Source organism: Chlamydotis macqueenii, chromosome 23 (genome assembly GCF_036417535.1).
Source record: "Chlamydotis macqueenii isolate bChlMac1 chromosome 23, bChlMac1.mat, whole genome shotgun sequence".
Taxonomy (NCBI): domain Eukaryota; kingdom Metazoa; phylum Chordata; class Aves; order Otidiformes; family Otididae; genus Chlamydotis; species Chlamydotis macqueenii.
In genome coordinates, this window is record NC_141578.1 from 4,643,288 (window position 1) to 4,660,582 (window position 17,295).

Here is a 17,295-nt window from a genome sequence, read left to right on the forward strand (position 1 = left end):
TGGGAAGCAGAACTTGTTCACGATGATAAACACGAGGGAGGAAAACGTGCGTTGACTGCTCCTGCTGGGTTATCTTGCCATATTTAATTATAAAACACCTGCTGTGTTGTCCTGCCGTTAACAGCTTTGGAAACATGATCCAGTAAAGGAAATCTTGCTGGCAAATAGACTTGTACACAAAGTGACTCGCTGGGGAGATCTTGATTTGCAACCAGTTTCGTTGATGTCACTTAGAGGCAGCGTGTGTCGCTGCTGGACATGACCTTCTGGATGTACCGATGAGGCAGTTCGGGGTCTGATTCTTTTTCTTTGCCACTTCTAGGGTGCTCTGCTTTCCTGACTCTTGCCTATTATTTATCATCTCAGTGCGTCTTCTCTCTGGGTTGGGCAGGCGTGGACAGGAATACGCTTCGGGAATGCTGTAAAAGCCTTGTGGCAGCATCCTGATCTGCTGTCCTCCAGACCCGCTCTTGCGTTAAAGCCAGGACAGTTAGTCATTGAATATTCTGGGGTTGGGCCAACCTCTAGTTTCCAAAGTAGTCTTTATTCCGGTGCCAAGATGGGGCTATCGGTCAAAACAGATGTGCATAAACAAGAAACTTTTAACTTTGTGGAACAACGTGAGTACACACCAGCAAAAGAGCTGATTGTTTGGAGGTGCCTTTCCCTATCTGCAGAAACCTTCTGGGTTTGTAGCTGAGTAAGAGTCTGCGTTGTCAAATTAAACTTAAATTTTGTTTGTTTACTACTCATCTCTGAAAGGGAAGTGCAGACAAAAGACAAGGCGCCAGCAGCTTGATCTGCAGTTCTGGGGCCGGGGGAGGAGAGAGAAATGAGATGAGCCACCGTTTAAAAAAATCTTTCAAAGTTGAGTGCTGTGGATTAAGTACGCTTCAGGGAGCATGCTCGTTATTAACGACCTCTTATTTTGGGGCTTTGCTAACAGTGAATATTTATACGCGCTAACGAACATGTATAAGTAAATGAAAGCGGAATTGGAAGCAAGTTTTACTCGATTTTGTTATTCCTGGTTGCAGAGCCTACAGAGCAAGCACGGTTCTCCAGCAAACAGTGGTCTTCATTTTGGGTCACTTTGAACCTGAAACTCTATTTAAAGCTTGGAACGACGAGAGATGGAGAAAACAAAGTGTGATCAGGCTTAGAAACACATACCCAAAAGTCTACAAAGCGAAAGCTGGGAGTTGTCCTGCTAGAGAGCGTTTGCTTTCAGATGCGTTCAGTGCCTTTGAAGGAGGACAGCAGAATAATCGTCATGGGCAGGAGTCAGGAGTATGCTAATGCCTGGCTTGGGGTCCAGGCTACAACTGTTATGCCAGGCTGCTGCTGCGCAGTATTTTTCCAAGATCTCTGGCGAGAGCCTGGTACCTGCTGTTACGGTCTGATGTTTTTGTGCCACCATCTGGTCGGAAGTGTTTTTCCTTAATTTGCTCATTATGAGCTCCTCCACGTGAAAAGGAGCAGGTCTGCCTGACAGCTCGGGCCTGAAGCAGGTAGAACAAATACTTTCTTTGCCGGACGTGACCCATTTCCTCCCATTCAGCAAGCCGATTTAAAAGCCAGCTGGGCTTATGCGGACACAGTACACGGATGTAGGGTTCCTGTCTGTGCTGCTGACTCCTGGGGGTCTTTCCAAGACTCCCTGAGCTTCCAGGGGTCCTGGCTAGATTGCAGCGGGTAGGTACCCATCTGCCCTTGGAGCAAGTCTGCTGCTTTTGCTTTGGGGAAGAAACTGGAGGTGGTGCCGAGTCTGCTGTCTCGGCAGTGGCAGCTCCAGGAGTCTGTGAGCAGTAGGAGAGCCCTCCTTGGGAGCATGTTTTGTTCAGACATGTCCTTGGCAGCAGATAGGGACCCCTTGCTTTCTGGCTTGGGTTTGACCCCGCCGCGCTTGGCAGGGTTGCGGTAGGCACGCAGGGCTCCTGGGACAGGCCTGCAGCAACCTGCCAGGGTCCGGCCAGGAGATGGTGCTGGAAGGCAGCTGACCATGGCAGGGTGCTGTGAAGCCCAGTTCAGCCCCGTTAGCACTGGGATGGTACACGTGGCTCTGGAAGGATGTTGAATGCCTGTCATCCTTGGCGTTGAGGTAGACCAACATGTGTGAGTCTGCAGGAGGACTCCTGCAGCAAGATCTCATCCCTGCGCATGGATGGTGGCTTTCCAGAGCAGGGTCTGCTGATATTACAAACGAGCTCTAATCAGAGGCTTTTTGGGATTTAAATGAACACAATCCCTGCTGCACATATGGAGGTTAAACTGAGTTTATACAGTGTTAGAAGCGCTCGACCTGAGACTTCGGAGAAGCTGGCAACACTTTGGGCCTTTTCTTTTTAACCGTGCCCTAATAGGGCCAGCAGCTAAATAGTGAATGACGATGCAAATTCCATTAGCAACAGTAAGTCTGAGTTGGGATGAACAGGAATAACGGTCTCAGCTCTTTTTCCTCGCTCCTGGCTGTCTGCAGACCTCACGCGGCCGATCAGTCGGTCGGTGCTAGGAAGCTGTCAGCAACCTCAACGGCTAGAAAATAAAGGGGATTTGGGTGGGATTTTTTTGGGGGTGGCGGGGGGGAAGAAGGGAGTGTTACAATTTGGATCACAGCGAAGGTGTTGCCTCTGCCAATTCCTTGCTTAAACCATGGCATAAAGAGGCCTTGTGCTTTACTGCCGGGATAAATAGCATTGCTCTGTGGGCCACTGCGTTATGCTGTTTTTCATTAGGCCCCTGGTGCACGAGGAAAGAGCAGGGGAAGCGGAGCCGAGGAAGAGGAGCACCCTTACGAGCTGTTGCTGACAGCAGAAACTAAAAAGCCGGTTGCGGTGGACAGAAAAACAAAAGGTGAGTGACCATCCAAAAAGCAGAGCTGTTCGCTTGGGTGCGTTTAAGGAGAATAGAGTGCAGAGGGTAACTGGAACAATTAAACTCTTTGTTGGGTGGGGCGCCTGGGGTCTGGATTGCAATTGTTTTGTTTCCTGGTAATCTTCACTCTTACAAAGGAGAGATCTAAACATTTCTGTACAAAACGTACACGGAGGAAGGGCGACTCCGCTGTTTTGACAGCTAAGAGACTGCGAGGATCTGCGCTGTTAACTTAGAAAATAAGCACATCTTGCACGCAGTGTGGTAAGGGCAGAGGGCTGGAAGGCTGCGCCGTGTTGTTCCAGGGAGATGAACCAGCACAAGCGTGTACATGAGCCGCGTTCTCCGTCCAGCTGAATTTGAAGACCTGCTGGCGTTGCATGTTTGTGTCGGCAGATGATTGGCCCTGCTCCCCTGGTCTGAAAATCAACATCCCGCTGTGGATTAAAGCTAGTTCGAGATGTAAACTACCAAAGGAGGAAAACAAACGTGTAGAGCAAGCCCCTTTCTAGAACTGACTGAAAATCCACTGTATAGCCAGGCTAAGTATCGAGCTAGTCTCCCTTCTCCCAGAGGGACCTCTGTGCTTTACCGAGGATCCGGGAACACCTCGTCTCTTGTGTTTGGCTGTTGCTGGGCTTTTTGACTTTCCTTCAACAACAACAACACCACATTTGTTTAGAGGAAAAACATCTCTTGCTTTATTCAGAAGTCCTGAGCAGGAATTTGGAAGGATTTAGTTTGGACTCTAGACCTGGAAACCATCTCACTTAGAGGATGAACAGAGGATAACGAGGACTCGACGTGATGCCTCGTTGGCTGCCCTGTAAGACCTGCAGCTTTTTTTTTTTCACCTTCTTGCCGCATGATAGTTGTCATTCCTCGAGTCCTGCTGCGCTCCTTGCTTGTGTAGCGTGGCACGGGAGGTCGTTGTTTTCCCACCAGTGTTTGCCAAAGCCACTTGCTGCCGCAGGCAAAGTTAGGATGCTTTTCAGGTTGATGCTTTGCAGTCTGGGCCAGGAATAGTCCTTGGGCGACAGCCATGGAACTGGAAGCTTTCAGGCTCTCTTTCCAGTGTGCAGCTATTGCTGGTTGTTCCAGTGCGAGCTATTCCTGACTGCTCTGCCCCTTTCTCTGGCTGGGAGGTTAGGCTCCTTTCTCTGTCTGCGCTTAATTAATGAGTGAAGGTGTGTCGTAATGATGTGTAAGATTAAAATGAAATCTCAAAGTGCTGCATCTGCTTGTTCATGACGCGCATCTCTTCCCCTGAACACCTGAGGGTGTCGGCACTGCAGGCCATCTAAGCCCCATTTCATGAAGAGGTTGCAGGAAGCATCGTTAGGACCCGGAGCAGAGTCCTGTCTCTTAACGTACAGCTGGAAAGAGAAAAGCTGGGACTTCAGAGCTGGCAATCTCTGGGAAGTGTTACTGTGTGGGTAACAAGCCTAGAGCCCTTTCCATTGCTGTCCTGGGAGGAATCCAAGGATACAGTTGAGTTTTCTCATCTTCCAGGACTTGTCCACTCTTTCAAATGCAGTTAGCACTGTGATTGGTGCGGTGGAGCCTTCCATTTGGTGGAGGGGAAGAGCTGCTCCTAGGAGAAGGAGCCCAGCCACCTTATTTCTCATCTCTTGCATTTCTTAAGCTTGCCAGGGCCATCTCCTGTTGCTCTTCGTGGTGGACCTGGAGAAAGGGACATGATTGTTTGTCCCACTTCTCTAGAGGGTACCAGCTGTTTTCCAAAACATCTCAGAGTGATCCATGTGGCATGACTGCACGTGTGGCGGTGTCTCCAGCTGGCACCTCTCCCTGTTCTGCAGGAGCAGCTGAGCTTTGGCAGGGCCCCGTGCCATCTTTCATGGGCTGCTTATCTTCTCAGGCTTCTCAGCCCCAGTAGGAAATGAGGCACTATTTTTATCTTTTTTTTTTTTAAAAAAAATCTGCTTTAGTACACCGGGAACAAGAACAAATGTTTCCTGCTTTTGCAGTAGTTGGGGTCAGATGCTAGAAGGACATGTGGAAGTAGACGTAGCTGAGTATGAAATGCGAGGTGTATGCTGATGGTGGGGGGGAAAGGATGCATTTAGGGAGTAGCAGAGTTGTTTTGGCAGAAAGTTTAAACAAGGGCTGAGCGAGGGACTGAAGTCTCAATTGAGGTGTTGGAGGATTTTCCCACCTCTGGATCAGAAGGGTCCTGGAGCATCAAAGGCAGCTGCTGAGTCCCAAGACAAGGAGCAATCTGGAGCCTGGCTTTGAATTGCTTCCTGGCCCTCGATCTGAGAGGCTGGGCTTCTAGATGTTGCTGGAGGAGTTCTAGAGGAGCCTTTGGTCGGAAGAGAAGGACTCTGATTCTTGCAGGCTACTGAGAAGGGCTTTTCAGGGCGGCTGAAAGGCTGAATTTCAGGCACTGCTGTTTTTAATGGCGCCTTTCATAGGCGATAGCTGCCTTTGTTCCTCTTGCTGCAAGTTGTCTTGTACCCAGTGAGGAGATGAATGCGGCATTATCCGCCTGGCCTTTTGTGCGTGTGACAGCAGTTTGCTGTCACATGCTGGAGCGCTCGGAAAAGTTGGCCTAATGTTTTGGGCAGAGTATCAGAAGGGGTTTGAGCCAAATGCTTTCCCGTCCTCTTTGGTAAGGAAGCGAAGTGCAATTGCATGCGTGAAGTCAGGGCATTCAGACCTTGTAATGGGGCTTGTAAATAGGCCAGGAGTGAAGAACTGACTGGGAGGAGACTGTAAACCCGTGCTGCACTTGGAGAGATCTGATGGAGGATGAATGCAGACAATACTTCTGAGTTTTGATGTCTGTCTTGCTTCTCAGGAGAGTCATCCACACGTGCTGGCAGCAGTAACCAGCTGCAGGTAGGATTGACTTGGTTCCTTCTGGTGGTTTTTAAAAACTGGTATTTGTTGAGGTTCTGCTTCCATAGGAAGCCCAACTTAAAGTCCCTCCTTTTGCTCCTCCTGCTGAAGTTTTTCTTTATGGTTGTACTGGCTCAACCAGACGTAAGGCTGTGCTTTAAACTAGATAGCTGACTCAATGCTGCCAAGAGATTTAAAGAAAATATGTTGCTCCGTCCCTGGAAACATCCCAGGCCAGGTTGGCCGGGGCTCTGAGCAACCTGATCTGGTTGGAGATGTCCCTGCTCTGTGCAGGGGGGTTGGACTGGGTGGGCTTTGAAGGTCCCTTCCCACCCAAACCAGTTTGTGATTTCTAAAATATCTTTTCACAGAGCCAGAGTGTGGCTACTGAAACAGTGGCATGGGTGTCACTGTAGGGAATTTGTGGGGACACATGAGTATTGCAAAGGTTGGAAGGGACAGAAACCTCTTGGTTTGCTGTGAGATGAACGACAGTGTAGAACCCCAGCCTGCGTGCCCTCCCGTGGTTTTATCCTGACTGCAGGACAGACTCTTTTCCCACATCTCAGGTATAAGCCTGCGTTTCTGCTGTCATGATGTATTTAGATGCTTTTGCTCAGAGTCATTAGTGGTCTCCCTGAGCAGCCAGGGCAGTGTTTCATTGCCCTTTCTCAGAAGGGGAGGGAGCCCAAATGAGCGCAAGTTCAGGTATCTTTTGGAAGATACACTCTGCCCACCGTGGCTGAGCCTGATGGGACTAACACAGGAGCGTACCGTACGTCTCTTGGTTTCACATGCGGTACTTCGCTGTGTAAATGAGCTTTTGTTTTTAATTTTCCTGCAGTTGAATGTTGTTTTTGCACCTCTAAAGTAGCACCCTAAAGCCAGCTTCCCTCTTCTCTGGCCTCCCGTGCCACACGAGATAATTTGCATGCTCCTCACTTGACAAATTCTGGCATGGGGAGCCTTTTCTGTCTGAAAGCAAGAGGCCAGCATATGCCCTCGCTGGTTTTAGGGTTGAGGAGCTTGAGCAAAAAAAAAAAAAAGCAGCTGCAATAACAGCTTCATTCTACTGACCCAGGGGCGTGAAACAAACCCTGCTGATGATACGGAGGGAAAGAAATTCGATCGAGGCAGGGCGGCTGCAGCTTGGTGTTAGGAGTTTAGGGAAGTGATCTGGAATCATCAGGCTGCTGGCAGGAAAGCTCTCAGTCGGATCCTCCCTGGAAGCAGACAGTCTGTACTCACAGGCGGTCCTGTTCCCGTTAGGTGCTGGAGTTCCTCCTGTCGGTGAAACCTGCAGCAGGCCTTGGCTGGAGAAGTCAGGACCAGTCAGATGTCCGTGCTTGGGTGTCAAGTGAGCTAAGAGTTGGCCAGAAGTCCCTGTGTTAAGGACTTAAACTCAAAAACTCCCTTTTTGAGTTACATGTTGTGACTGGAGGAGGATGCTTTCAAATCCCTTGAGTGCAGCAGATGGATAGAGCTGGGGTCTCTTTGCTTTTCTGGTGCTTAAGTATTATTTTCCTCTTCTTCAAATTCACAACACCCTTGAAAAATGGGTGCTGTTCATCTTTTTGCCATGAGAAGAGTGATCAGCGGATCAGCTGAACCACGTCAGTAACCCATCCCAAAAAGGTGCACCTTCCTGAGGTGGCCAGTGCTGGCCTTTCTGCTCGCTGTCCTGAGGCACCTTTAGCCGAAACCCCAGAATTCCTTGAAACCCCGGGATCCCCCGGGAACCCTTTGTGTTCCTGTCACATGAGCCTCGGTGGTAAAAAAGAGGGAGGTGGCTCTTCTGTCTGCAGCTTCCAGCACAGGCCTGTTACACGCTCTGAAATGTCTTCTTCAAGATGTTCCTCACATCTTCTGAGCTAGTGCTGTTGCCCTTGCTTCATCCCTTCCTTCCCTGGCAGCTGCTTTGTATTTTGAAGTCCTTCACTGGCTCAGGGATGAATGGGTGGCTGTGATTTCGGCTCAACAGGAGCCCTTTTGTGAGTCTCTGGAGCTGGATTGGGGGCACTTTGTTCTGGCTGGACCCAAGCGTTCCAGCACGCGGCATAAACTTTCACCAGCCGCCTCTCTGCCTTCAGCAGAAATGTCAGTAAAGGTTAAGCTGGGGCATGGAAGAAATTATTTCCAAGGAAGGAAAGAGGTTAAAGAAGAAAGGCTGTTGATTTTGGAAAAGCTTTTCCCTCCCCACCAGATTGTCACTGTCCCGTTGCTGCCGTGTCCCTCATACCAGACTGAGAGCTTTTTCTTACTAATACCAGTCTGTCCTATGAACGCAGCGTGTCTGAGCTCTTCTAAGGTTTCTCTCCAGCATTACAGCTTCATAACTTTGTGAAATAACCAAACGTAGTCTGCTCTTGAGGTCTCACGATGGGGTGCTCGCTCCCCACGCAGCGATAGGAGTGATGCTGGTGACAGCACCTGCCCGGGGTGCAGGGGACGTGCCCTCCCCCTTGGCAGCTTCAGCTGCAGAACTTGTGCTGTATGTGCCCGTGCGAGGTAATCAACAACTACTTCATTGTCCTGGAATCTTTAACTCGTAGGATCCAGAATGAAATAAGCCCTTGCGTCGCTTGATCCCGGCGAGAAGCGAGGTCGGCCGGCGCGCTGCCCTGGCAGTTAAACCTCCGCTCAGGCTTTGCAGTTCCTGACTCAGCTGCCAACTGAGTCTGTGGAGTAAACAAAAGCCTGCGAGAGGGATGAGCTACGCTCATCAGACACTGGGTGTGAGAGACCCCGGGACCGAAGGCAGCTTGCAGAGACAAATGACTAATTCAGTCCTTTCCTGCCTCATTTCTGGTGTGAGGACAGACCGCAAAACCAGATGGGTGGCAGCGTTTGAAAATGGCCTGGTTAAGCTGGAGAGGATGCTCGGGGCGGAGGAGTTGATCTCACTGTTGTTGCTTTTAGTTAAAGATCAGTAAAATTCATTAGTGTGTTTTGCCTCACTGAAACAGGATTCCTTTGCCTTGGCTTCCGAGAGCTGCCGTGTTGCAAAGCCAGCAATTTCCTCTTCACATCTAAACATCCTCCTTGCGTTTCAGAGCCGCGTTCTCGGGGTGCTTTGCCTTCACGCTCCTTTGCAGTGCGGTTTTTTGGTCCTCAGACCAAGGAGTTTCTTCAGCGCTAAATGGAAGTGGTTAAAAGTAGTTAAAATTTGCAAGCAGTTACGGATACGTGTAGGAATCCTTGGTAAACAGAAGTTATCCTTGGCTTCACAAAGTTCTGCTTTTGCAGTTCAAGTGTGTGTAACGTGACCGAGGTGAGTCCGCGTGTGTCTGTGCCCGCGCTTGGCAATTGGGATCGGTCAGTTATCCATGATTTATGCGGGACCCTGGTACCTGATATTACAGATGTTGGAGCAGGAGCAGCTGAGGAAGTGTCGCGTTTCTCGCGCAGCCGGTGCTCCGCGCGTTACGAGATCAGAGCGTTCTGCCTTCAGTGGTTCGCTTGCAAGAGAGACTTTTTTCATCGAATTTTTTATTGCGTAAACTGTTTATTTCTCTCCCCTGAGTAAGGAGGAGAGGTTAAACTCGGAAACCACTGGGGAGGAAAGCCGTGGGTTTTTTTGGGAGAAGGGATTTTGGAACGCGCAGGTTGATTACAGTCCAGCAGTTTTCCCACCCTGCAGCCCGTGCCAAGAGCAGGGAGCGCTGCTCTAAATAACGCTTTGGCCTTTGTGGAAATGTGTCAGATGTTCCAGGAGCCTCCGTCTCTGCCTCTCCTACCTCGCTTGCTCTCTCTGCAGGATATAGTTAGCACTTCTCTTTGCCTTATATAGCAAGGCCTGATAGTTAGTGTTAACAGGAATAAAACAACAAGGAGAGCTGCCAGATTGCATAAATCAGGCCAGTGTTTGGAATTTTGTAAATGCCATGACTTTGGGTATAAGTTGAGCGCGTGGAACAATACTGAACTGTTCTCTCTTTATCTCTCCCTCCCTCACTGAGGGAGGGCACGGGGAGAGCTGGAATTTTGCTGCTTCTTCCATGTTTGTAATTTCCCCCCCTCTGTTTTCATCTCCCTGAAGACCACAGGAGGAGCAGCGGCAGCCGCAGCCAGGACTCTGCCGACGGCCAGGACATCCAGGTTCCAGAGCAGTTTTCAGGGTTGCTCCACGGTTCTTCCCCAATCTGTGAGATAAGTGAGGACCCTTTCAGGCTCGTTTCCTCCACGGAGAAAGGAGGCACGGAAGCTACAAGCCACCCACCTGCTATGCAGCTGGAGGATGCTGACTTACCTGCCTCTGGATCAGTACGGACCAGCTCTCCAGACCAAAACCAGCAAGTGGTCTACGCAACCGTCCAGCACACGCACATCAACCGGGCGGATCCTGAAACTGTAGTCACGCCCCACGTGCTACAGCACCCCGGCGGTGCTGAGGAAGAGGGGGACAGAGCTGTGGGCAGAGCCCACCCGGGGAGCAAGCCCAAAGCCGAGCTTAAACTCAGCCGCAGCTTATCCAAATCGGACTCCGATCTTCTGACCTGCTCTCCGACAGAAGACGATGCCATGGGGAGCCGGAGTGAATCGCTCTCGAACTGCAGCACCGGGAAGAAGAGGCTGGAGAAGTCCCCATCCTTCGCTTCGGAGTGGGATGAGGTAAGGCTGACCTTGTTTAAGAGCTTCTGTGCCAGGAATGAATCCGTACAGCATGAGCTCCTCTCTCCCACACTGGCTTTCGGAGGGGGTCCTGGGTGGTTTTCACGACTTCTACTAACTCTCACATCACACTAACAGGCAAATGCTCACTTGTGAGTCTTTAAGGTGTTAAATTCCAAAAGATGGGCTTCACTGCAGTGGAGGGGAAGCAGAATTGCAAGAAGTGAGGAGCTTTTCAGAAGTTTAAGTTGTTCAGGGCATGATTTCTTTTAGGCAAGGCAGATAAGTTTTTACATCCCCAAAATGAGGGAGAGTTGATAACAATGCTCCTCACAAATATTTATTTTGACCTTCTCGTTTCAATTTTTTTCCCTGGGGACTCTCCAAGCTTTTGGAGGAGAGGTTTTGTTGCTGGGGATAAGAGGGGTCCTGGGTTCACGGGGATGGAAGGAGGAGAGTAATTAGGCTGTGTTTTGTGTACTTAATAGCTCCTGCTTGCTTCTTCACGTATTTATTTCAGAGGCTTGTTAGAAGTCACTTTACTGTAGCCCAGGAGGCCCACGGATAGTTAAATATTTCATGCTCAGAAAGTTGGCCCTAGCGAACCGCTCAGGCGAGATTAAGTGTCCCTCTGAAACTCAGCACCGCAGTGTTACTGAAACATTCTTTGGAGATGATTCTCCGGGTAGAGCAGCAGCGCTGCGGCAGAGATAAGCTCGGGTGCACCACTCTTTGTACACTGAAAGGAAATCAGACCCCCGGCGTGGTGCTGGGGGTGCGGAGCCGGGCGCGTAAACTCGTGGGGCGGCTGTGCCCCTGCTCACCTGTCCTCTGTGCCGACTGCTGCTCAGCTGCCTCTCTGATCCTGACTCGGATAAAATCGGCTTTTGTGGAGGAGGGAGGTGTTCGAAGAGGCTGAAAGCAAAGTGGGAATCCCTCCTCAGTACATCTTTCGGTTCACTCACCCCCTCTCCCCGCGGTGTTTCAGCATTGCCAAATGAATTCATTCTCCTGTGGTGGCACAGGCTTTGCTGTTGGTTACCTGGGTCAGTTGTACTGTGGCTGTGAGCGAAAGATCGTGCGGCAGAAGGCTTATTGGAAAGGAGCAGGTAACATTCACTGTGCTTCTCGTGCCTAACCGAGCTGTTCACAGCAAACGTTGAAGGGGAAAGGAGCCTTTGGCCTTGCGGTGCTGCGCGGCTGGACTGGTAGCAGGGGTCAAGTGTTGGTGTGCCTGTGCTTCCTCTGCTCTGAGACGTGAACCCGCAGATCTGCTTCCCTGCTTGTAAACAAAAAGCATCACTTCCACCCGCTGTCAGCCTAACAAGCCACAAGAGGAAAATCTGCTTTTCCTTCCTGGCTTGTTTAAGTGAGGAAATCAAAGAAAGAATGTGAAAAATTCCCATCTGTCTACAACGGGGCAGGTCTAACTTAAAAAAAAAAAGGCGCTATCCAAACCTGATGGTTTTATTTGTCTTCCTGTAATTTAAACATTTTACAGAATTGCTTTAATCTGGCAGTAGCATCCTGTGGCCGGAGCACTGGTTTGCCTTGACGTCTCACGGCCGTCACAGAGCAGCTGGAATGATCCTGGACAAAGGTTTCTCCTCTCTGCCTCAGTTTCCTCATCGGTGAGATGGCTCTGGCCTCTTTTAGCAGAATGGTTTTGTTCCCACCGGAGCTGGTGATTCCCTGCCTTGAGCTTGACTTGCTCTTTAATTTCCAGAGGCGGCACAGAGGCGTCTGGGGTCCTGTTCTGACTCCTGGCTGCACTCTTTGGGCAGGAGGTGCGCGGTTCCCGGGGCAGAGCAATTTTCTGCAGAAGCAGCGTAAAAAGGAGCTGCTGACAGCAGTTTATTCAGCCAGGCCAGGTCTTGCTTAAAAAATCCTAAAGCAGACCCCTGTGACTGGTAAGAGATGATAAAGATGCACCTGTGGGGAGCATTTGGGGTTGGTTTTGGTTTTTTTTTTTTTTTTTTTTTTTTTTTTTCCGTGATTTGTGTGGGCAGAAAGGGACTGATCTCGCTGGTCATAATGGCAAGGATGAGATTCAAACATAAATGCAGTGCTGTTGTTGGAGGTTTAATTAGTGCCCTGAATGGGATAAGGCAGCTGCTCCGAATTAAATGCGACTTGCAGCCTCGGAATTTACCAGGCTAATAAAACCTTGTTGAGCCACCCCTGTTAGCAGTGATTTGGCTCTTCCTCTGCGTCCAGGGGAAACAATGGCAGATTTATACGCATTATTCTGTTAATTTTAATAGTCTTTATGCAGGCAACCGGGGAGGGAAGTCAGCCATGCGCAGCTCTGTGCAGCGCACAGCTGTAGCGAACCAGCCGGGGATTTTGTCCGCCGGCCTTGCCAGCAGTAGGTGTGTCCGTTCGGGGCACGGGGACCCGGGGAGGGACCCGTTTGTGTCTGCGGACAGATGGGATCCGTGGCGGGGGCCGGGCGAGCGTCGCTCCGGGCCGTGGGTGGCCGTGCTCGGCTCGCCTCGCTGGCTGGGGACAGCAGGAAAATCTGTTTGCAAGCGAAGGGTCACGTCCCTTCCCCGGCCCAGCGCTGCCAATGCCCTTTGTTGGAAGTGGAAGGTTGTGCTGGCTTTGCCAAAAGGGTGGGATGGGGAAGAAATGATTCACTTGGCAAAGCTCGTCCCCCTTCCCAGTCGCAGCTCCCCTGCTCCGAGGGCCTGGCCCAAGTTACAGATGCCGACAGCGCTGCTGCGTGCCCCGTCCCGCGACGGGTGCTCGGCGTGCGTCCCGTCTGCCTCCTGACCCGCCGGCTCCTTCACGGGAGCGTACGCGTGGTGCCCCCCTCAGCTGCTGTCGATGGAAACTCTTCGCGAGCAAGCCGGAGAAATTATTAATGCAAACAGCAATGTATCGCCCAGGGAGGAGGGGTGAGGGCTGAAACCGCTCGATTCTCCGCTGGAGTGGGAAGCGAAGTGGGAGAGAGGAAGTGTGCGAGGGGGCAGAGCTGCTCGTCAGCATAAATATTTGAATCCTTCCAAACTTGGCTGAGGGCTGCAGTGATAAATTTGTTTTTTGTAATCGGCTCATAAATGTTTAGCAGCTGTGAGATGAGCACGCGGCAGATGCAGCTCACTGTGGATTTTCTATAGGAGAATAAACTGCGTTTGCGCTCCTGAAGGAGGAGGGGGGCTCTCGTGCCTGGCTCGGCTGCCAGCCCCCTTTCCGGAGCAGATTAACTCGCATCTGCTCTGCCTCCCTCCTCCCAGAGCAGCTCCAGCCCTGCGCATCTGCCCGGGTTCCTGCCGAGCCCTGCCCTTGTGTCGCGCAGAACGGTGCTGGGGTCCCGTGGGGTTTGCTCGCGCCGCGGGGTGATCCGGGAGGGGCTGGGCTGATTTCTCTCCTGGTGATTCCAGGTCTGTGAGGATGCAGGGCAGCAGGTACAGGTGTAATGTCGATAACGAGCTGTGTAACAAAGGCTGAAAGGTATGCAGCCACTTTGCTTTACTCTGAGCCCCTGCCATCTGATCGCTCTCAGCCAGGTTTAGGTGTTAAATGGTTCCTTTCTCCTTGCCCCGGCTTCTATTGCATTTTTTCCAGGTCCTGTTATCTGTTTGATAGATCAACATGTCTGTGCTGAAGAAGAGAGCCCAACCAGGATGAAGTAAAACTTTATCACAATCATTCAGCTCTGCTGGGGAGCAGCTTCCTGACAGATTAATTAGCAGGGCTGTAATCTCTCCCGGGGGAAGCCGTGGCTGAGCTGCAGGGCGTTGGAAAAGTCCTCTAAAAACCACGGTGGCTTAAGAAGAAGTCGGGCTGGGACAAACGCTTTCTGTCCCCTAGATGCTGCCAGGTTGATAAAAGCCGCGTACAAGTGTTTGGAAGCTGCATCCTCGCTTCCCACAGGACCAAGTGAGGCGACCTGAAAACCCCTACGTGCAAACAGCGGAGAAACGAGCTCTGTTTGTCGAGGAGGGGGAAGAGGGGAGATGTTCGGCTTCGGCAAAGCGCAGAAACGTTGGGCCGTGTCTTGGCTTCAGGAATTGAGGTTTGGTGCCTTTTTATTGGTTTCCGACGCTGCTGCTCCTGCAGTTACCTCTGTTCTTGGTACCCAGCGCTCCTGCCCGTGCAGCCGGGATGGGATCCCCAGCTCATGGGATTTATTTTTCTTTGAGGGTCGCAGTGTGGTTGCTCTTGATAGGTGTGTGATCCAGGAGATGCAGCTGTGCAGTCTGGTGGCACCAGCCCGTATCCGCATCCACGCCCTGAGCAGAGCTGCGGAGCGGAGGCACTGTGGTGTTTGAGGGTTGTAGGTGTCAGTAAGAAAAATGATCTGTTAAGAGTTCAGGGGCAGAGAATGAGGCAGGCTGCCGAGAATTAGCCTCAGACCTGGCTCCTGACATCCCTTAATCCTCCCGTTCCAGCTGTCCGCTATCAAGTCAGCGGCTGTGATGCAGAATTTGTAATGAACGCTGGGCTCAGAGGTTCCAGCATCAGTTTCACAAGATGAGGCGATTGCTTTGTGTGCTGTTTTTAGCTCTTTTAGGAAGAGATTAAACCTCCTTCAGAAGAAACTTAGAGAACTGAATAAAACATGCATTTTCCTTCAGCAATTTTTAGAAAAAAAAGGAGATTCACAGGCCACCACTTCAATGCTTTTTTTTTTTTTCCCCCCTAGTGAATTTAGTTCAAGAATTAATGAATAGTCTGTAGCTAATTATGAACTGGACAACCATCGTCTCCTCTAAATAATTCCGGTGGTGCTTTATGTTTTGCTGTGGCCACAGAAAAATCTCTTTCCCGTTTAGACTGACAGTGGATGTGGTGTTTCACCTGTGGCTGATCCATTTTTAGGGTCTCGGTGTCACACAGGGGCGGACGCCCGGCGTACCCAGCACATCCGTCGTGCCTCCCGTCGCAGGTTTGGGAGAGCCGGGGAGCGAGTTAGAGACTGCGGCTGCTCTGCGGTGGCTTTAAGTGCTTGAGCTCCATTAACCTTGTCGGGACTGCTTGGGTGCTTAAGTAGCTACTGGAATTAGTGCCTTAATTACACGCTTACGGCTGAGGATTAAGAACATTTGCATTGAGATGTGAAAGTTTTGGGAACGCTCTCAACGCGAAACCCGCCGCTGCCTTAAAACGCCACGCAGAAGCTGAAATTCAGAGCAGGAAGCTGGCATTGAAAGCAAGTGCAAAATATTTCCCTTGGTATTCACGGGGAGAGCTGCTATTTTTGTGCCTGGTGAAACTGCATCTCTTGAAAGCTCCGTGATTTTGGTTCTGACAGGCTCGTGCAGCTCACCTGCCGGGTAATGGCTCCGCACGGCCCGCGCCGCAGATCCAAACACTGGTGTTTCACCTGAGAAACGCGCTGGAGAAAACCAACGTGTCCAGCCTCTCCGTGTTCATGCTACCTGCAGCGTGTGGGCTGGCCATCAGGATCTTAATCAACGTAATTATGGGCTGATTATTCCATTATCTCCAGATCCCAAGGTTTCCTCTTGGTTTTCCTGTGCTAAGGCCAGGATGATGGGAGGGCTGGAGCAGCTCTGCTGTGAGGCCAGGCTGAGAGAGCTGGGGCTGTTCAGCCTGGAGAAGAGGAGGCTCCGGGGAGAGCTGAGAGCGGCTCCCAGTGCCCAAAGGGGGCTGCAGGAAAGGTGGGGAGAGACTCTTCAGCAGGGCCTGGTGTGACAGGATGAGGGGTGATGGGTTCAAAATAGAGGGAGGGAGATTTAGATTGGATATTAGGAAAAAATTTTTTACAGTGAGGGTGGTGGAGCACTGGCCCAGGTTGCCCAGAGAGGCGGTGGATGCCCCATCCCTGGAAACATCCCAGGCCAGGTTGGCCGGGGCTCTGAGCAACCTGATCTGGTTGGAGATGTCCCTGCTCCTGGCAGGGGGGTTGGGCTGGGTGGGTTTTAACGCTCCCTTCCAACCCAAACCCTTCTGTGATTCTAATTCTTACATCACCCTGTGTTGATTCTCTTTTCCCTTTGCCCCCGACAGCCAGACTTCCGTCCTCATTAACTTCTTGCAGTGAAAGCTTTTGTGTTTCCACTTCCCAGGTTTGCTTTGTCTCTGTTGTGCCTTTAAAAATTACAACCCAATGCGGAATTAAGCCAATCCAAGCCAAATTAAGGCAATTTACCCGTTTTATAGGTAAAACTGGTTGGTGTGCTGGTCTGAAAGGTAAATGTAAAGACGAAGCGTGCTTTATTCCTGTACTTAGCAGGAAGGTTTAGGCGTAACGAGGATTATGTGTGCCAGCTCTTTGGCTCGAATCGGTTCATCTGGAACGAGACAGGTATCCGGGCAGCTCCCCCCCAGGCAGATTCGGAGACGGAGCGGCTTATCAGCTACGCTGCGCGCGGAGGAAACCTTCCATCCGTGCGTTCAGAAGGATTTGTGAAAATACTCTCCTCACAGACCTAAATGCACGGTGACTTCTTTCCCCTCCCGTTTACGGGTCACCGATCACAGGCTGAGCGTGGATCTGAGCTGGTGTGTGCGCATCCCATGCGCTGGAATAACAGAACAATTCCAGTCGGCTGCGTGTTTCTGTTGGCTTTTCAAGTGTGTTAGCTCAGTATTTCTGAATCAGAAGCTTTTGCTGCTTCTGTGTAAATTATTCCTGCTCTGACGGATATTTTGGTTATGTAATGACCTTGTGATCGTTAACGTTTTCGGGATGCTTTTTCAGGAACAGAAATGTCCGCCCTCGGTCTCCTTACTAAATCCAGCCTTTCATTACGTTCTCTTCCACTTTGTCTCATCTTCCAGCACTTCAGAAGTGTTTATTTTTTAAAAAGCGTTTCTGTAGCTCTCTCTGAAGTCTCCAAGCGGGCGTCACCGTGCCGTGTTGCATCCTGTGTGCTGGAGACAACCCTTGCACCGAGAGCCAAACAGATCATCCTTGGCTTCGCGTGTTAGGGTGCGGGTGTGAAGAAGTGGCTGTGAAGACGGTGAGCTGATTTG

At 50.9% G+C, this 17,295-nt stretch overlaps 1 protein-coding gene across 8 annotated transcripts in view; it reads left to right on the plus strand.

Moving 5' to 3' along the window:
* Positions 1 to 17,295, plus strand: part of ANKS1A (ankyrin repeat and sterile alpha motif domain containing 1A) — a 106,741-nt gene that overhangs the window by 42,284 nt on the left and 47,162 nt on the right. For 6 of the 8 annotated variants that reach the window (XR_015261019.1, XM_086765940.1, XM_086765934.1 and 3 more), the window contains 2 exons: positions 2,736 to 2,853; positions 9,776 to 10,347. Coding sequence is in view for 6 of the 8 variants with exons in the window: in XM_086765940.1 (XP_086622066.1) it covers positions 2,736 to 2,853; positions 9,776 to 10,347 (690 nt within the window). In the remaining 2 variants the exon portion in view is untranslated. Of the gene's footprint in view, positions 1 to 2,735; positions 2,854 to 3,186; positions 3,701 to 9,775; positions 10,348 to 17,295 lie in introns of those variants that run through there. The other 2 variants (XM_086765938.1, XM_086765939.1) reach the window with 2 other exon arrangements.